The following is a 21,592-nucleotide window of genomic DNA, read 5'->3' on the forward strand; positions in this document are numbered from 1 at the left end:
AATATTATTTGAAGATGGACTTGCCTATCTTTTAAAAAATTAGACATAAGGCAAGGGACAAGGCTTAAATTTAAGACCGAACAAAGTGAGGTCATTTGACACTGAGGCTGAAGGGCTAGTAAAACAATAGAAATGTGTTTTTCTATTTAAATATGTCAACTCTTTGTCCAATATGTAACCACTGAGAAATACGCAGTATAATTGATTCAGAGCTTCACGTCAAATAAGTCGTGATGTGATTTCTGCTTCAAGTGGTAAAGATGGAGGAATAATCACACGACAGAAACTGTGTCTCAGATCTCCAAAATGGTCTAAATATTGCTTATTATAAGCAATATTTTATTATATTATTATTATTATTATTATTATATTGCTATTCCCACCAAAGAATCAAAACCAACAATTACCCTACTATCAGGCATTATCTTCACAGCCAAAGCTTGATGCAGTTTAATCCTTTTGAGCCACAGAGCTCCGTTGATGGTTATAAACCCAGAAGTGAGCCGCACCACCGAGGGACATGTTTCTGCTCCTGTAACTACTCGCTAGAGGACCAAATGTGGATTCATCCATGGTTGAAAACAAGCCCCAACCCATGTTGGATACTCGTTAAAAACTACAGTGCCTAGCTTTTCTACTTATTTATTTCTGCTTACTTACTTATTTATTTTTTTCCAAGGAAAATATTCCTATGACCATTTTGAAACATCTTCAGTTGGAACAAATCGGGATTGGGCCACAGACAGGAGAGGGAAGTAGAAAACTCCAGGTGAACTCAAGGTGCTCCTGAAGTTAAACAGGTTAACTGTAGACAAAGGGAAGCCTATAGGCTTTTACATATTGAGCCAAAGATTTAGTCAAATTGCCATTATTGTTGATATCAAAGTCAAAACTCACTGAGGAAAAATGTCGAGAGGTTTCGACCCACACTGGGTCTTTCTCATGGCAGGAGTGGAAAGAGGAGTCTTTCCTCTTAGTCCGCCGAATGCATTAGAGTTTATAGTTCCCTTTTCAGGGGAGTATTGACAGTAACAAATATATATATATATATATATATATATATACATGAACACCATGTAGTTTAAAAACCAGTCTGTTCACATTTTTATTGAGATGGGATTTGATTACTTTTGCACAATCATCTGCATCAGTAAGTACTGCTGCACTTAGAGCATCAATGTCAGATCAACTGATCAGGTCACACAATTATGAATGTTTAAACTTCAGCCTGATTAAACTGCTGAGCCTTATCATCCTTACACGTTGTTGATTCATTTGGGACTATTAATATCAAACTTTTAATTTCAAGATAATATTTGAACCAATTTAAAACACCCCGCGGGACTGGAAGTAATCCAAAATTAAAATAACTGATAACTGAAAACAAGTTTGGATATACAGGTGAAACCTCCCGACATCTTTCATTTAACACTTTGACTTCAACCTTCCCATGTTGCTCCCTGTGTCCAACGTCAGCATCTTCCATGCTTTGATCGGCAGGTACTATGAAACGGGCAGTATCCGCCCCGGGGTAATCGGGGGATCCAAACCAAAGGTTGCTACACCCAAAGTGGTCGACAAGATTGCGGATTACAAACGCCAAAACCCCACCATGTTTGCCTGGGAGATCCGGGACAGGCTCCTGGCCGAGAGAGTGTGTGACAACGACAGCGTCCCCAGCGTCAGCTCCATCAACAGGTACGATGGTCTGCTTAATCTGTGTGTGTGTGTGTGTGTGTGTGTGTGAGCATCACTTTAAAGCAACAGGTACTGAGTGTAGGTACGGAGCGCAGAGGAACATTGCACTGCGTGTTTTATGTGCGCGCGCATATGTGTGTGTGTGTGTCTAAAAGAGAATAGCAAAGAGGCCCCAGTCTCCATATGTATGAAGTGGCTGCAGCTCAGTGGTTCAACACGATGGTACAATGACAACACCTTCCCCTGAGCACAGAGGCAGAGAGAGGGAGAGAGAGAGAGAGAGAGAGAGAGGGAGGGAGGGATAGTGAAATAAGTGAGAGAAGGAGGCAGACAAAAGGGAAGGAAGGTGTGTGGGAGTGAGGAAGGGAATACACACAAAAAGAAAGGGAAGAAAGGGAAAGGGAGGAAAGGAAGGGAGAGGAGAGGAAAGGGAAAGAAAGGGATAGGGAGGAGGAAAAAAAAAAGACTTGCATGAGCAGCCAAGCAGGAAGTGTGAGGCCCCTCTGCCATGTCAGCCTGCCTCAGCCACTTTACACACACACACACACACACACACACACACACACACACATACATACACGCACACACGCACACAGTTTTACACTCCCACGATGGTCATGTTCTCTCTGTCACTCAGGATACACACTCTCTCTCTCTCTCTCTCTCTCTCTCTCTCTCTCTCACACACACACACACATACGCAGGCAGGCAGGCAGGCACGCACGCACGCACAATGAATTCACACACTCACTAATATCTCCTCTCTCCTCCCGCAGGATCATTCGGACTAAGGTTCAGCAGCCCGGCCAAACGGGCTCAGTGTCGGCTCACAGTTTAGGTAGGTCGCTGCTATGAAATCCTGTTTCAAACTGTCGAAGCAAAATTCTACAGAGCAGACGTTGTGCAAACGTCTCAGGGGAGGAGACGGTGGACACAGTGTGAAATGTTATGTGCCACAAAGTTCATCGTTTTAATTCTTTAATCAGGATGTCAAAAAATTAAAGCAAGTTAATGGGAAGTATTTATAGGAACATTTAGATTTAGATTAGAACAGCGTTGGTGGTAAACTGAGCTTTGTGCGATGTACCTTTCAATCTTATTGTAGTACAGTTGAGACCTGTACACTGACAAGGACACTGTACCAGTTCCAAATTCTGTATTATAACAGCGCTCCAATAAGGAGATTTATTTAGTAACTCATGTTTCGGTGGGATTGTCCTCCCCAAGCTTCAAACTGACAACTACATTGCATGTACAGATGAGTTTTCTAACATTATGAAGATCAATGATGTAGCCAAAGGGGGGAAATCATATTCCAAACAACAATGATCTACACAAAGGCTGCTGTTGGAGCCCAGAGCATCAAAGCACATTATCGTGAACATAACTTTTATATCACGAAAAAAACAGTAAGACAGGGAAAAAACTGTCTCGCCTCTTCAAATGAGTAAATGTATAACTTCAGGATCCAGAAACTCCCTCCCAAAAACGTAAAGCTCATAAAAAAAATAAATCTTTATACCATCTATCACGAACTCTAAAATGCCTGGCTATTAGAGATCATGACCTTGAATAGAATATTTGTATTATTAAATTCTAGATTAAAATAAGGCTGTGACTTTAAAATAAAAAGTATAGGCAGCTGCCAGATCCTCTACAAAGGTCCAAATCTATTGGGCTAGAGGGAATTTAAACATTTGAATATACACCACTAAATTACTCAATCAACTGCAACTGCCTTGTCGCAGGTCATTTTTACGAGTCTGTTGTGTCTTTACGAGAGACTCTGCCAAAATTAGCGTGGTGCATATTCCTAAAGAAAAAGAAAAAGAGCCAACAGACAAGTCTGTCCCCCTTCGTGGGGGAAGAAGATTGCAAGGCAATTTTGATTAAATAAGCAACCACGGTAGTGTTGTGTGATTTTGCCTTGAGGCTGATGAAATCTTAAGTCTTGATCCCAAAGTGACATTTTACACGATTATGGAAGTTACAATTATAATAATATTCTCATTCTCAAAAAAAATCACGAAAAGAAGCATCATTATAGTTATTTAAGTTTTGAACTAAATGGAAATAAAAATTATAAACTTCAACCTGTGTCTAAATTAACAAGGTTTGGATGTTAATTTTCTAACGATATATTACAACTATGACTGGAACACTACAACTTTTTATTCAGTAAATATCTCAGATTAAATATAAATATGAGCCTCTCTACTCCTCCCTCCCACCCTCCTTCCCTCCCTCCCTCACTTACTCACTTTGTCCTGCAGTGGATTGTGTTCCAGTGTCTCATATCTTCATAATCGCACATTGTCTATTAATCTAAATTAATTTCACACACACTGCTCCCTGACTCCTGCCTTTTACACACATTTAGCAAACGCACACATAAACCTCATACATACACACCTAGACCCGCTGAGAAGCACACGCACACGCACACACACGCACGCACACGCACACACACGCACGCACACACACACGCACACACACACACACACACACACACACCCCCCCCCCCCCCACACACACACACACAGATTACACAGATAAATGGGTCCCACTCCCAGGCGGAAAATTGAACATTTGGATTTGCCGAATAAAAGCGTTACGTTCTGATAAAAAAAAAAAAGACTGAAAAGAAAGAGAAAGGAAAATCAGATAATTGAAGTGCTAAATCAACTGATGGGAAAAGGAGGGATATGCATTCATTATACTCTCCTTGTCGTTAGCGAAGGACTGACGGCTGCAAAGAACCTTGATCCTCTGGTTTGTTGTCGTTTTTTTTCCTTTTCCTTTTTTTCAATTTCCTCTTTTTGGTCTTGTCTTTCTGTGTTTGGGCGTCTGCTGGGAGAGAGGATTAGGATGTCTGTCTCCACACCTTTCTGTCCCTCCTGGGATACCATACTGTCACTCAGCCCCACGTCCGCTTACAGGGGCACAGATAAGGGACCAAGGAGTGAGTGACTGTATGTTTCAGTGTGTATGTATGTGTCAAGAGGTTGCAGGATGTGTGTGTGTGTGTGTGTGTGTGTGTGTGTGTGTGTGCGTGTGTGTGTGTGTGTCACTGAAACGGTGACAAGTATGTCGCTGTGTCGCCCAGCAAGGAACTTGTCTCCTTCAGGGGGAACATTAGAGGGGGAAACAACGAGGAGCAAAATACAGACAGGCTCCTTCCCAGAGGTTTTTGTTCTCGACGGTATTTATGATCCCGAAGAATCAAAACATGTGAATGTTGCTCAACAGGAGAAGGCACATAGTTTCATGAATAGTTTTTAGTTGACTTTTTAGATTTTTGACCATTCTTAATTGTATTCATATTCAAATGGCTAAACCTGCACATATGTACACACAACTGTTCTACACGATGCAGTTTGTGTTGGTGAATAGTAACATCATATGTGTGCAGGAACATCTGATGTTTGTATTTTATGTCAGTCTGTATCATTACTCTGTCAGGCAGTGAGGTTTTATGTCTATGTGATATTATGTCATTTGAGACACTGCATTTACAGCTTTTTAAATTTAACTGAAATAGTTCCTTTAATAGTGGAAAAATTTCTAACTTGAATTTCGTGTGGGTCTTCAATGCAATAGAGAGACTGTGTTTCTTTTCTTCTTTTGGACAGTTTTGCCAACTTGTGCAGCTCTTTATATGATTTTTTAAAAAGGGTTTCATGTGTTATTGAGACAAAACGATCAATAAGTGGAACATGGCAGCAGACATCATTCACGCTTCAGCACTAATCCTATCAGCTCTTGTCAGATCTTCAGGTGCATCCTTTTGCATTCTTGAAATTCATTTGGAATTTTTCTGAAAAAGGCACCTTAAGATAAGTTAAAAGCTGTTTCTGATAATAGAAAAAAAGTAAGAACTGAGCTTTGCTGTTTCTCAATGCACCATAAACACAATGAGCGACCCCGGTGCCCGGAGACACCCCAATCTCGAGAAACAAATCATATGTACAGTCTATACAGTGCACTTGACTGGCTAATCGCCCCTTACAACCTTTTTCACCAAAACCAAACACAATTCCAACACCAAGCAGCTAAATTAGCATGTCGCAAAAACACGCAAACTGTACGAAAATACAAATATGGCACTGACGACAATAATACAACACAAGCTGGACTACACAAGCTGATGTTGTGCTATGGATTTCTAGAGGGTTTTGGGCTACAACTGCATTATTACACTATATAAAAGTGTAATTTTCTTGAGGCAATCATGAAATCTTTCATTTAAGGTGTGTTCCATCTTCATTTATTCTGACCCCGTAACATCTATGCTTGCACCTCTGCAGAAATGTGAAGTGTGACCTTTATATAGATAGAGGTGTAAGATTATTCATATCCACCTTGTGTAATAGAGAGATATTCTCTATTAATTTTTGGCATATCATTTTCAAGCAGGGGCAAAAGACAAGGAGCAAGAGGTTAACCTGTTTCTGTTGTCGTGTGATCTGTCCCCAGCGACGTCCGTGGCGGCCACACAGGTCTCAGCCGTTACCAGCGACTCGGCCGGCTCCTCGTACTCTATCAGTGGCATTCTGGGAATCAGTTCAGCTGCTGATGTGGGCAAGCGGAAGAGGGACGAAGGTGAGCACAAGGATGTTTTTGTGTACCCCTTGCAAATCATTGGATTTCTCCAAAATTGCGATTTTTTTTCTAGCATGCAGGAATTATATATGCGTATGTATATGTATACATTCGACATCATACATAAACACATTCCGCGATGATTGACAACCTCAGGACCCCTTCATTCCATAGCAGCATGGAAAGAAGTCAGCACATGAGGATCAATGACAGATGTGTGTATGTGTGTGTGTATGCAGGTGCAAGTCAAACATCTTCATTCAGAAATCCCTAGTTATTAACTAACAGAGCTTCACGGGAGAGCATCCTGCGAAGTTAGTATTATGCATGCACTATCGATCATATACAGTACACTGTCATACTGGATCAATGTTATATGCATGTTAATAGGGGTGGGAGCTTTTGAATGTGTGTGCACATAAGGGGGGGGGTCTGTATGTATATGTTTGAGAACGTGGGTGTGTGTACGATTGTGAGTGTGTCAGTGGCATTAAAAAGCCATCACACAGACAGTCTCCTGCGGTAAATGAGACAGGACCAGATGTCGGAGCGAGGGGGGGTGACAGAACGCCACCAGGGGCTATTTCTCGCTCTCTTTCTCACACAGAAACACACACACACACACACACCTACAGTAGGGGGTCCTTTTCCCACTGCTGATGAATTTCCAAAACACGTCAGCAGGTTCCTGGATGAATCCCTAGTGCACCTTGAGCGCTGTGATATGCTCAGATACAGCCCACTTAACCATCTACTCTGAAACACACACACACACACACACACACACACACACACACACACACACACACACACACACACACACACACACACACACACACACACACACACACACACACACACACACACACACACACACACACACACACACACACACACACACACACACACACACACACACACACGGTACATATGAATTGTGTGATGTTTGTTTCGGAGACCTTTCTCCACACAAGGGTAGCGGATAACTTGTGTGGAGTCAGATTGTTCAACAAAAGTTAACCTTCCTATGTGAACTCAATTGCTATACTAACGTCGTTGTACATTGATAAAATAATACATCTATCTATCTATTCATCTAACAGTCTCTGACCCTGAATCATTTTCAGCTTTTAGCTCAGATGAGGTTCACCACAAACTGGCAGTGGCATCAGTCCATCATCATCAGTGGGAAACGTTTCTAAGTCATCCTTTGTCCTATGACTGAGATAAATAGTGCTTTTTCAAAATGCACATTTTCAATTTTCACAAAAGACGTATAAATTCAACAACAAAAAAAGAATTGATCAACGGAATATTGCAAAGGGGTTTTTACTCTTTGATGAAGTGAAAAGGTTAGTTTTTACATAATGATAAAATGCACCAAAAAGCACTGGATTATCAATATACATGAGGCAAGAGACTGTCCACTGTCCACTGAAGAGACAACAGATAATGAAGAGACTGTAATGTAACTGTAATCTCATTTTACTCTAATACAATGAACACATGAAAAAAACATAAATATCATATTACCGTCATGTTTTTCCACGTATTCCTTCGTTGGAGGTTTTTGAATGGCATCTTCTCACTGCAACCTCATCTGCAATGGTTTAATGGCACCTGACGGGAGGACCAGCTATGAGGGATTTTCTGAAATTTCAATTAAATTTGATGAAAACTTCATCATAGTAGCTACTCTTGTATTAGATGACAGCACTTCTCAGATTTCATACTGAGACGGTGGAAAAGCGCTGGTGTAATAATAACATTAATGATGGCTCTGTGGAAGTGTTCACAAGAAGTGTTCTTCTTTACATCTTGGCTTTCCCTGCTTTATCAGGTCAAAATATCTGCTGTGAAGGTCTACCAGAGGTCTACCTTTTTCAAATTTCACTGACAAGAATAATACGTATAATATATATCTACACTAAAGTGTCCCTCACTGTTAAGATTGCACTAAAATGTCCGTGGCAAAGACTCTGTGTTCGGATCTGTAGTTAAAGTAAAAAATCTAATTAGCAGCGTTATTACTTCACTTTGTTCCTCACGTGCTACATGTGTGGTCTATTTGTGTTTTACTATGAGTGGACCTTGTGTTTCGTAATTCCTATCGAAAAACATTGCATCCCTTCACGTTTCACTGGAGCATTCCGGGAGCATCATCTGAGCATTGTGTCGCCGCGCGTCACGTTTTCGCCCCGTGTGTTTTATCTGCAGTGTTTCTGTGGCAGAGGTCTGCACGGTTGGCTCTGTGGTCTAATTAACAGCATTGCTAATCACAGCTTCCATTAGAGCAGCCCCCGCTGGATAATGACACACACACACAGCAAGGGGCGACAGGGGGAACAGCATGCACTGACATGGACAGACAAACACATGCACAAACACACAATAATGCAATTTTAACACACCCACACAGCCACACACACACACACACACACACACACACACACACACACACACACACACACACACACACACACACACACACACACACACACACACACACACACACACATACAACCATTTGCTTGACTGTACGCACGTGTTCACACGCAGACGGAAAAAGACATCACACATGCGAGTTCAACAATCACACAGAGTTCTCTTGTTGACTTTGTTGTTATATCTGTCTCTTCTGTGCAGCTAAATATGTCACATATTGTAATGAGACCGTGTGTGTTTCATGTGCATCAGACAAGGTTTACATCACGACCTTCCACGTAAGAAGCAAACAATTAAAAAGGAAAAAGGTGGTGCTGATGACCTGCAGACAACAAAAGTTTTATTGTGTTTCCTTGACTTTCAGGAGAATAACATTGGTATGTATTTTTATGAAGAGAAAGGGAAGACATATTGGTCTCAGGTTATCGTATCGTGATATGCTGCAGGGAACCTTTCATCTGTGCTGTAATTTTTAAGGGTAGAAATGCCAGCTGTGCAAGTGATGGGAACACAGGAAGAGGTTTGTGTGTATACTGGCAGCAGGAGTGTGTGGGGGTAAAGCCCTGTGATGACCTGTGCCCCCCGCCAAAGAGAGGGGAAGTGGGGGTTCGACCGGGGACAGAATGTAGATGAATGGGAGTGAATGGAAGAACTTGACTTGTGGGGCCAAAAGGGGACTATTGTATCTTAACCTATTCTCTTACACACAGCGGCTGTGTGTGTGTGTGTGTGTGTGTGTGTGTGTGTGTGTGTGTGTGTGTGTGTGTCCGACATAGATATGGAACGCAGAACCAGTGGTGCCAGTTATTGAAAGGAATGTTCCTTTTCTTTACACTTGAGTGAAAAGGTTTGTGCACACAGTAGTGGTTGTATAAAAAACATCTTTCACATAAAGAAGAAATAGTGTCAGTGGCATTTACCCAGAATGCCACGTTGACCTCTCACCCTCTTGTGCATCCACTGTGACATGCAGCAGCTTACCAGATAAAAGACGCTGGGCGCAAGCAAGGGATGGAGGATGGAGGAGAGGAGGGAGGGGAGCTCCGCCCTTCACCCTGAGCTCCTCTGTCTCCCTCCCCTGAAAACTTTGATCTCTGGAGTTGAGATGGAGAACACACACACACACACACACACACACACACACACACACACACACACACACACACACACACACACACACACACACACACACACACACACACACACACACACACACACACACACACACACACACACACACACACACACACACACACACACACACACACACACACACACACACACACACACAGAAAGAGAAACATGCACTGAAACTCACAAACAGATGACAACCATCTAACATTCAGAGGTATTTGGTTGTTTGGATCAGCTGTTCCCGGGTTGCTGGAAAATGGCATCGGCAGGCCGAGTCGGCGGGAGACTGTGATTGAGAGTGTGTGTGAGAGAGAGAGAGAGAGAGAGAGAGAGAGAGAGAGAACCAGGAGGTGGAGAGAGAGTGAGTGAGCAAAAGAGAGACAGAGAAGGCGGAAGAGAGAGGAAAAAGGCAGAAAGGAGAGAACAATAAGGGCTCATTGTTTGTTTTGTTCTGCTCTGAAAAAGAGGGAAGAGAAGCGCTTCCCTTCTGAGACTGACTCACAGAGATAGAGGCAGCTGTGAGTGTGTGTGAGTGTGTGTGTGTGTGTGTGTGTGTGTGTGTGTGTGTGTGTGTGTGTGTGTGTGTGTGTGTGTGTGTGTGTGTGTGTGTGTGTGTGTGTGTGTGTGTGTGTGTGTGTGTGTGTGTGTGTGCGTGCGTGCGTGCGTGGGTATCCGACAGTGAATAGGATTTAACCCGTCACGGCAATGAGTTTCTTTACCCATCCATGGATACAATGAGACCATCCGGATATCAAGCTACCTACCCACCCACCCACACCCACATCCACATCCACACCACGACACACATGTAAAAACACACACACACACACACACACACAACAATATTAGTTATCAATAATATTTGTAAAAGCTTTGTTCTTACTGCTTGATTACTGTCTTCTCCTTGTCTCTGTGTCTTTCTCTGTTTCTTTGTGGGCACTCTGTCGGCTTGGGTCGGTCAGTGTGTGTGTGTGTGTGTGTGTGTGTGTGTGTGTGTGTGTGTGTGTATGAGTAAGCGACAGAGAGAAAGCAGAAAGCAATAAGCTGGCTGAAATGGTGCCATCAGAGCTACATGATTGATCAATTGAATTCCATCATGGGGACTGGCCAGTGGGATTAAATGGGTCGCCGTGGGTTACCAGGCTAAAGCATCATACTGGCTTTATCTCCCCCCTGATTGGTCTGTCACCAGAGACCTGGACCATGCACTCACACTGCTCCCAGCATCTGTATATGAGTGTGTGTGTGGCTATAGAAGTGAATTGAGATTATGATCAAGCAGTGTGTTTGTAAGAGAGTGGGTGAAAGAGGTTTTGTGTACAGAGAAGCGATGGGGAGGTTTTGTGAAGTATGTTGCACAGTGTGTATGTGTGTGTGTGTGTTTGTGTGAGAGTGTGTGTTTTCTTCCTCTCTAGCAGATGCGTGTCTAATGATTCGAGGTTTACTTAAAACCTTTGAAATAAAGTGCCATCACTTTTTAAGAGATGACCACTCAAATTAGAAAAGTGCAGTTTGCGATCAATTTCTGTTGTGGAATGATGGATAATGATATAAAGTGTTTGAAGGATAACTCACAGGTATTACAGTTAGAATTATTATCTGAGTTTGCATCAGTGTCTGATGTGTCTGAAGTCTACAAGTTTGAAAAAGAAAAAAACTCATGATGGTATGGAGTTAGAAGGAAGTGAGTTTGCCAGACCTTTGTAGCTCTTCATCTCCACTTGAGGTCAGAGGCTACATTAGCTGCTAAGAATCATGAGAACCTCTGACCGAACTGTTGGCTGTCAGGTTGCATTGTGGGCAATGTAGTTGCTAGGTGTACATGAGGAAGAACAATTAGGTCAAGGAAAGATTTTGTCTACGTATTATCAAAAGTCAAATGTAAATAAATGTAGTAATGGTAAATTTATCTCATCTCCAACCACCCCCCAAAATGAACAGGCAAAGTTTGGCATTGTTCGTTAGAATTTAACGTGGACCGTGGGATCAGAAATTGTCCAATATGAAGATAATTTGTTGGGATACAAGCTGCACTACTCAGCAATAACAACATGTTTCCAGATCTCAGCAATAACAGTAAATTATAGAGTACAATGATGTCATAACCAAAAGAATGCCTGCCAAAGCTACGAAAATAAATGAGGAATGAATGGATTCATGGTGACATTTTACAAATACTCAAAAAGCCCTTTCTTTCTTTCTTTCTTTCTTTTTGTGTGTCTTGCAACATCATTCTTTGTTTTCTTTCTTCAGGACCAGTCTTTCTGTCAGCCCAAATGGAAAATAAATAAATAAATATATTTGAAACCCCTTCCCCCTCTCCGTCATATTACAACCCCTGCCGCTGGACACAGAATCACACACATACACACACACACCAAACACACAGTGACCCCCAAGACTAAAATAGGCTCTCGGGAGCGGTTTGGAGCAATGAATTGGCTCTATAGCTGGGATTTTCACCCTCATCCCCTTTTTCTCTTTATCTTTTTCTCTCGTTCCCTCTTTTCTAATCATTTGTGGGCCGCGACTCTTCAGAGTTCTTATAATTGTCTCGTTCTGTCCCTCAGCCTTGCAATAACTGCAGGATACGAGAGCTCACGGTCTATAATACTGATACCACAGCAATATATATTTGTGTGTCTGTGTGTGTATGGGTGATACGACAAGAGCGACGGAGAAGTGCGTATATGTGAGAGGCGAGAGTATACTTCTGAGAGATCAAGAAGGAGAGACAGCGTGTGCTTGGTAATAGAGTGCATTTGTATAGCATTTTCTCTGAGTCGCCACAATCTATGAAGTCTTTAGGTGCTAAATCAGCTCACTGGAGTTCATCTTAGCCTATACTTCACTCTGACTTCTTTCTCCCCATTTTCTTCTGTAATTTATTTTATCAACCCACGCCTTTACTCCTCCCTTCATCCCTCTATCACTGCCCATATCCGGTTTCTTCTTCTGCCGTACACAAACTCCTAATTTATTGTCCTCTTTAAACCTCCTCTGTTTCTCCTTTCATGCTCTTACTCCTCACTTAAACATCATTCATTCACAACCCCTTTAACCTCACCTCTTTCTCCTGTCTTCTGCGTGTAGGTTTGCAGGAGTCGCCGCTGGCCAACGGGCATGGCCACAGTGGGCGGGACTTCCTCAGGAAGCAGATGAGAGGGGAGCTGTTCTCACCGCAGCAGATCGAGGTATTGGACCGCCTGTTTGACAGACAGCCATCCTGTCCAAGCCAATCCAGCTCTGACCTCTATGTGAGCCCTGACTCTGGCAAGGTAAGGGCGGGGCATCATGCAGGCTCTTGGCTGAGGCTGAGTTTGGGAACAGGTCAAGGGTCAAAAGACTGTAGGGTGTTCCAGTGAAAAGAAGAAATCTGTCCATGAAAAACCTACAGAGGTCAAACAGAAGCAGAGTGGCGTTCGAGGGGCAGCCAGTAGTGGCCACCATGAACTGAAGCCTTGCCACCTCGTTGGCCAACAGACACAGCACTGCTGAAGCTTTCAGCTGAGCACGCTTCCACTTTTCTACCTCTGCTGCACTACGTTATGTTGACCTCAACCAATTTCATACTATAATTATATAAAAAAAGGCAATGAAGGATAGAAAATTAATTTAAACTGCAAACTATCTATCATATTTGCAAGTGAACATTAGTGTTTTTTTATATATATATTTGAAATCTCTGCTTTAGCTAAAAGCCTGTCCTGCCTGCTATGCCTTGCCATGCCACGTCAGTCTTGATGAAAGTAGTCACAGTGCACAACATTACAATTTGATAACGCATTATTACACTTGATAAGGCAAAATGTGACCGGTGCATTCATCCTAACAGATTGTTTGTATGTGTCTTTCATATCTCTTGTTCGCTGAGTGATCTGAGAACATCCGCATCAAGTCGTGTTTTCTGTTTTTTGCCTGACAGGCAGCTGTGTGTGTGTGTCTGTGCTCTGATAGACAATGCAATGGCTGCAACTGAGACCCAGTCAGGCCTGGCCTATTGATGTTCCTATAATCTAGACACACTTCAGGGGTTAATGAGCATATTGACCTGGCTCCCATTATGACCTCACTTCCTGCTGCTCGGGGACACCGACGGAGCTGTCCACATGCTGATGCATCTTGGGAATGTGCTTCATATGTGTGCGCTGTTTGACTGTGGGAGAAAAAAGATGGGGGGGGACAAGAGCGAGAAACGGCGTGTCTGTGTGTCTTCACGTTGCATCTAAATTGACTTCCCGCCCTCTCCCAGCAGTAAATTTATATAAATCTGAGTGGAATAGAAAGCTGTAAAAATTCCACCGCACATCAAAAGAAAACAAGCCTGGATTTGTATTTGCTCTATCCTTTCCTCGAATCTCTTTTAGTCTGCAGCCTTCTGGGCAATATCAAGGAAATGTTTTGCAAGCAAATTTCAAAATGACACTTCTTGTTTCCATAGACTTTTTAGTTTGTTTATTTGGTCAATGTCAAGGGCAAGACAACACACGATGGTGGCGCTGTAGTAAATGGAACTGCAGAAAGGCTACAGCCTTAGACCTGCAGGGCAGAGTTTAACTTTTTAGCCCATTCACTTCCCTCTGACCGACATGAAGAGTAGAGTGGTACAGGGCGAGAGGTCGATGGGGATTGGCTGTAGTAGCTCTATAGACTACGACTTGAGACTATAATACCCATGATTCATAGGTCACAGTCCTCCCTGAGCCCGGTCAGGCCACTAGGGTCAGGGTCGGGGATAGGGGCTTTAAACTCTGGGTCGCACTGGGGTCAAACTGGCTTTAGGAACTGCATTACAAAGAGATGCAAACACACACACACACTTGCACACTACCTCTGCTCCTTTCTCTCATCCTGTCTAATCAACCATCGCCCCCCCTTTTCCCAGTCTGCATTTCCCAGAGGGAATGATTGACAGTCGTACCCTTAACACTGACAGCTACCGCTCAGCCTCTTTGGTATGTGGGCTGACTGAGGGTTGTGTGTCTGTGCGTTTGTGTGTGTGTGTGAGGAGGTGTTGGTGGCGTGATGGTCAAGGAGGGTCACGCCGTGTTGTGACTGACATTCCTGAAATATGCCAGGTAGACTTGGCCCTGCTGTTGCAGTGTGTGGCGGTGCCTTAGATGGAGTGTGAAATAGGGTGTGTGTGTGTTTTGCGAAAGAGAGAGAAAAGCAGAAGTGCAAGTGGCTCAATATCATGTGCCAACAGTATATTATAATGCTACACTAATATACTTCAATTTCAGCAGTTATGTCAAGCTCCTCATTATCGTTCTTGCACTAAAACACCCGCCTCATTCATTATTATTTCTCCTTCATTCCACCCGAAGAGATAAGAAATAGAATTGTTCATCTTCCTTATGAGAAAATCTTATTTTATCAGTCAGCAGTAGTTGCTCCTTTATCCTGTAAGTCTTTCTTTTTCTTTCATCCAAAGCAAGCAATCCTTTTATCTCATCTCCCTCTCGTGCTCTTGTTCCCTTTCTCCCTGTAGTCTATTAAGCCCCACTATTAATTTGTGCGTGCGTGCTCATGTGTGTGTCTGCATGTGTGCCTGTCAGAGACAGTTCATTTGAATTTCCCTTCAATCACTTCCTATTACCCAGGTGATAAATCAGCAGCGCTGACAGAGCCCCCACCCATCCTTGCTGCCCCGGGTCCAAATGCCCACCCCAGTACCAACGAGCCTGGCTTCACAGAGATAATGTCATTCTCCCCATTGATGAAGCCTAGGAAGAAGAAGAGAGGTCAAAGATGTCCTCCTCTGAAGGATGGAGTCACAAAGCTTTTGCTTGTGTCCACTCAAGGCTTTTCCATTGACTTCTTCAAGGCATCCCTAAAGTTTGCTCCGTGTTCATGTCGAACTTCACTGTCAGGCTTTGGCTGCACAGACAATACAAGTCGGATCATTTCATTTTGCTTTCATCATGAGATCTGTTGACAGTAAGAAAAATATAAACTATCAATACTCTCTTCACTACCCAGAGACAATAAAAGAGCCAGTAATCAACAATACTGTAACATTTGATTTAAAAATGAATATCAGTAAATCATTAATAAACTAGAAATGTTTGAAAAATCTCTCATCGAATCATTATGAACTGTAACTGGCTCTTACAGAGCTGACGTCCGGTTCATTTTGGAAAGGACTGTCCTCCCCCACTTTGGCCACACTTAGTTTGAGCGCAGATGAATTCCTTCCTCACAATCTTTGTCTCAGTTCGTGGGCCTCTGAGGGAATTGTATTTGTTTATGTTCAAGCCTTTCCCATCACGAGTACAGGAGACAATGTGAAGAGACTGAGAGGGAGTGGGAGCTGGAGAAATTGGGAGCTATTTGGGGAATGGAGAAAAAGGGGAAATACTATTATGCAAATGTGCAAGCCAACAGGGCCCGTCTGTGTGTGTGTGTGTGTGTGTGTGTGTGTGTGTGTGTGTGTGTGTGTGTGTGTGTGTGTGTGTGTGTGTGTGTGTGTGTGTGTGTGTGTGTGTGTGTCAGAGGGCCGATTAAGGCTCATCTGTTATTGATGTGTCAATAACAGGTAAACCATTACCTTCCCATATCTGAGACAGTAGACTAAGCTCTGTGTGTGTGTGGTTTTTTTTGTGTGTGTGTGTGTGTGTGTGTGTGTGTGTGTGTGAAACTGCTGTAAAGGACAGCACAATTCAGGTTAGTCCCTTTCCATGAGTAGTGTGTAGCTTTGTTGTTATTAGACACTGGAAAGGAATGTTTATGGGAGCCGATTATGATAATCTAAATATTTGGAATATATAGTAAATGTAAAATTTTTAGGTTCTATATCCATTTAACATATATCTTATTGTTATTTTTGATTATTTTTTGCAGATCCTGTTCACTTTGTATGCAGATTTCTGACCAGGCAAAGAGCAGATTTGATTATCAATGACATGCAAATTTACTGAAATCGTGCAATCCTGACTTCCATACAGATCTGCAATAGTAGATTAAAGCTAATCTACTTTGTCATATCAGACACAGCACTGTGTTCTGACCAAAATACTCTGCATTTTAAAAAAGTAATCACAAGGGTTTTCATTGGTGAGACACCAGTGAGAGCATGAAATACAGTCCAGGAACTCCAATTTGAGTAACAGATCCATTGGTTTTGATTGATAAAAAAAACAAAAAAACAATGCAGAAAGATTTATAACTATGAGGAAGATCTTATAATAACCGGGAAACAAAAATCTACTAACCCTGTGGTTTGGTGGGTGACATGCCATCATGTCACATTTCTTTTGCAGGATATTTTAGGGGACCCTCGATGCATTTGCACAGTTGCTTCATTGAAATTAATAATTTTGTTAGAGTTTGAATAAAGGACGCATGCTTTCAACAGCTCCCATCTTCCCTCCTGTCCTAGTCCAGCCATCTCTCTCATTCATGTCAATCCCGCTCTCTCGTCTTCTACAGATGTTATTTATATCGACCAATCTCATTTCCTCCTTCCCTTCCTGCCCCAAGTCCAACTCCCCCTGACACCTTTTCTCGCCCCTTACAACTCCCCCACCTCTACAACCATCACCTACCCCCCAAAACCCCAACCCCTCCTTGGCCCGGCAGCTGCGTCCCTCCTCTTTGATGAGGGCTGATGGCGCCGTATGAGTGGTGGAATTGACAACATTTAGGGGGGCGAATGAGAATGATCCATCTTCCTTAGCGGGCCTGTCACCCCACTGGCCAAACTTCATCATGGCCAATTACCACGGCAGACCCCGTCTTCTCTGCTGCTGCAACTGCCTGGCCCCCATCTACATGGATACATGGACACATTAGACACCATTATAATAAGACAGAGCAGCCAAGAGAGGGGGGGGCTGGGATAGCTTGTATCATCGGGTGAAAAAAAAACTACAGGTGTGATGTGTGAGGGGGGTATTAAGAGAGAAAAGAGGGCTTAAAAATGTTTCTGAAGCCTAAAGAGAGAGAGAGAGAGAGGGAGAGGGAGCGAGAGATGTACGTAGCGTACAGGGTAAGCTCTTATTTGGCAGGTCACAGTCCAGTGGTTGTGTTGTGTGTTGACGAGCACAGGGGTGTTTAAGAGGTCAGTGAGCACAAACACACGCCTACACTTACAACTCCACACACACACACACACGCACGCACACACACACACACACACACACACAGACACAGACACAGACACACACACACACACACACACACACACACACACACACACACACACACACACACACACACACACACACACACACACACACACACACACACACACACACACACACACACACACACACACACACACACACACACACACATTAATGCAGCGCTATTTAAAAGGGTCAGTGCAAAACACTCACCTCATCACCTAAAGGAAATTCGGATTGCTGTCATTAGTGTGTACACACACACACACACACACACACACACACACACACGAACGCGCGCGCACACACGAAAGTGAGAATTTGAGAAATACACTACTAATTTGTGTGCACAAATCAGACACAAAGAGGAATACAGAACACTAGTAGCTAAATAATTAAGTAATAAATATTAATAATCAAGTGAGCCATATTGATCCATAATTATGTTTGTTCAAAGCAAGTAAACTATTTCTGAATATATATATACAATAGGAGCAATCTATGATCCATCCACTCAACTAACCCTGCCAAGAAATGACATAAATGTCATCAATGTAGATGAGGGTGTTTCGCACATGCACAGCCAAAACTCCACCGTCGTCCCTCTTCACTGACTGAACCAGTAACTGTTTGTCAGTGGAGCTCCTTCCAATCTATTGTTGGTCATCAGGGTCAATACCATCACTTTCAATTATCTCCCCACACACACACACACACACACACACACACACACACACACACACACACACACACACACACACACACACACACACACACACACACACACACACACACACACACACACACACACACACACACACACACACACACACACACACACACACACACACACACACTAGGATGGATGGGTCATGACTGTGAGCTGGGGTCAGACACAGGTGAGGGGGCAGTTTCCATCCATCTATCTGTCTGCATGTAGTGAGAGAACAAGCTTTTACCAGGTTGATATACAGTGGAAAAGATACTGTCTGCATTGTTGGGGTTTATCCGTTGATTTTTCAGAAATATTATTTTGCAAGGACAATGTGTAGACTTGTGTGGTTGTTTTAATTTTTGGAACAGGGGTTGCAACAAATTATCTGATTATCATATGGGTAAAATGAATATCCATTCCAGGCAGTTAAGGTAATTGTGATGTATATTTCTTTTTGACATTTTTAACTTAGACTTCAAGGTCACTATCAAATTCTTTTTTAAAGCATCTCATGAGAGTTTGCACTGTAAACAAAAAGAGTCCTCTCTTCTCTATATGGTGTTAAACTTCTGTAGTGCGTGTGTGTGTGTGTGTGTGTGTGTGTGTGTTAAGGGCATTGGGAGTCAGTGTGTGCGTGTTCTGAGATGATCACAGTTCTTATTGTTGTTGGTATCTGGGGAGACAAGAGGCTTTGTGTTAGCCGCGGCCTATGGATGCCACAGTGTTTGTTTGTGTGTGTGTGTGTGTGTGTGTGTGTGTGTGTGTGTGTGTGTGTGTGTGTGTGTTAGAGATGAAGAGACAGAGGAGGCTGAACTTGTGGTTATAGACTGTTGGACTTGGTTGTACAGTAAATCCCTGTCTTTGTAAACAGATCAATACACTCTCAGCTGTAGGTGTTTCTGTGCGTGTGCGCACACGCTCCTCTGTGTGTGTGTGTGTTCTTACTGACGCTTCTTCACTTTCCTCTCTGCAATGAGAAAACTTGTCAGAATCATTGCACTATTATATATTCATGTTATATCAGAATTATCATGATTTTCTTTGTTGCTCTGACTTATCGAAGTTCTTTCTCCACTCCCTATCTTCGCCCAGACGTCAGATTATTCGGCCATGGCCTCGCTAGCAGGCGGACTGGACGAGATGAAGAACAGTTTGGCCAATCCTGGTGCAGGGGCAGAGTTAGGAGCCAGTGTCTCCGGTCCACAGTCCTATTCACTTGTTCCAGGTAAGAAAACTGACCATCAAATATCTTTACTCCTGCAGGATGAGAGTAATTATAATTTTACCAATATACATAAAAGGCATACACAAACTTAACAGCTCTACTCCCCCCCCAAAAGAACTCTGTTTCAATATGACATCATCAGGCAAATCAGATGTGGTTGAATTCAATAAATCGTTTCTGGGAGCATCTCTTCAGTGCTGGGATGTGCATATAATATTGTGTCGAACCGAACAATTCTAGTGTGCCCTTTGAGCTCGTTTCTTCAAACTGTGGGAGCTTGGTCGCCAACGTCAATTCCATGCCCAGTGGGATTACATTTGACTGATGGTAAGATACCAGAAGAGTCCTATTATTTTTTCACTTGCACATGGCAGCATTCAAACGGTCATCATTTTAGTAATTTCCCATTAAACTAGACATGAAGAGATGAACCGTCACGATGTTGGGCGGTTTTCCAAAATCACAATCCCCTTTTGCACAAAAGCTGGATGGTAAAGATGGAGACGATCACAATTTAATACAAATATTTTAGACTAATTCCATAATCAAGGCCAAGTCATAATTCTGAAAACCATTCATTTATGACCCCCTTTTGCTGTAATCCAGAGGCTTTTCTAAAGTCTACACGAGCAGTGAAAGATGGCACTCGGATTCTAAGTGTAGATCTAACCTGTTTAAAGAGCTCAGTAGATCTCAGGAGAGGTGGGGGCGTCGAAGAGAAGTGAGAGCCTCTTCTCCGTCTCTGTCTCCATTCAGGGGCGCTGGGAGAGGCAGTGGTTAATTAAGAGTAGACCAGGGAGCACTTGGACAAGGCTTCGACATTCCTATCTGTAATGAGGGGAATCATAGAGCTGGGAATTTGGGGATATCTGGGAATTGGCTCTTTTTTTATTTGTTTAGCCCCCTGAAACCTCCGAAGAATATTACCTGCTTGCGCCGAGACACAGAGAGAGAGAGCAAGTGAGAGAAAAAGAGAGAGAGATAAAATTTCCATTTCTGCTTATGCATGCAAACACACACACGTTCGTATTCCCACTCTCGTTCTAAATATTATGCATGCATTTCATTGCCTGTCTTTCCCCTCAGAGCAGAGCTCCCTCTAGGGGATCAGAACTCTGTGTGTGTTTGATGCAACGCAATTGCATCCTTGAAGTGTTGATACTCTGGACACACGCTGACGATTCACATTTAATCCACATTCTCCATCTTCCTTTCTGAGGTTTTTCCACATCTTAAGGGAATTTTCCTTTTCCTGTGAAGTTCAAGGAATCTATGCGAGGGTCGAACAAACAAAGAGACACACTGTACGCCCCTGATCCCTCCTGGTTTGACATGTGTTGCTCTGATGGCAGTTTGATTGGGAAGAGTTAGATGGGGAGACAGTGAGGGAGAAAGAGAGTCGGAGGATGTGTGTTCATCTGTAGCTGCAAGTGAGCACGGAGGACACTTGTACTTGTTTGTTGACCTCTACGACAAAGCTGTGGAGAACAGCTACAGCAACACAACGGGCATAAATATGCACAAATACACTGCTTCCACAGGCACAGCAAAACACACTCGCATGCCTCCCACCCCCACACACATACACACACACACACGCATACACCTCAGAGGATCTGGCCCTGTCTGCCCCCTCTAAGTTGGGCT

The 21,592-nt window shown here is 43.0% G+C and overlaps 1 protein-coding gene across 5 annotated transcripts in view; it reads left to right on the forward strand.

Moving 5' to 3' along the window:
* Nucleotides 1-21,592, forward strand: part of pax5 (paired box 5) — a 52,796-nt gene that overhangs the window by 17,302 nt on the left and 13,902 nt on the right. For 3 of the 5 annotated variants that reach the window (XM_035638601.2, XM_035638605.2, XM_035638602.2), the window contains exons 3-7: nt 1,501-1,698; nt 2,475-2,536; nt 6,175-6,300; nt 12,973-13,157; nt 19,813-19,945. In XM_035638601.2, coding sequence (XP_035494494.1) covers nt 1,501-1,698; nt 2,475-2,536; nt 6,175-6,300; nt 12,973-13,157; nt 19,813-19,945 — 704 coding nt within the window. The remainder of the gene's footprint in view (nt 1-1,500; nt 1,699-2,474; nt 2,537-6,174; nt 6,301-12,972; nt 13,158-19,812; nt 19,946-21,592) is intronic. The other 2 variants (XM_035638603.2, XM_035638604.2) reach the window with 1 other exon arrangement.

Source organism: Scophthalmus maximus, chromosome 8 (genome assembly GCF_022379125.1).
Source record: "Scophthalmus maximus strain ysfricsl-2021 chromosome 8, ASM2237912v1, whole genome shotgun sequence".
NCBI classification, from domain to species: Eukaryota; Metazoa; Chordata; class Actinopteri; order Pleuronectiformes; family Scophthalmidae; genus Scophthalmus; species Scophthalmus maximus.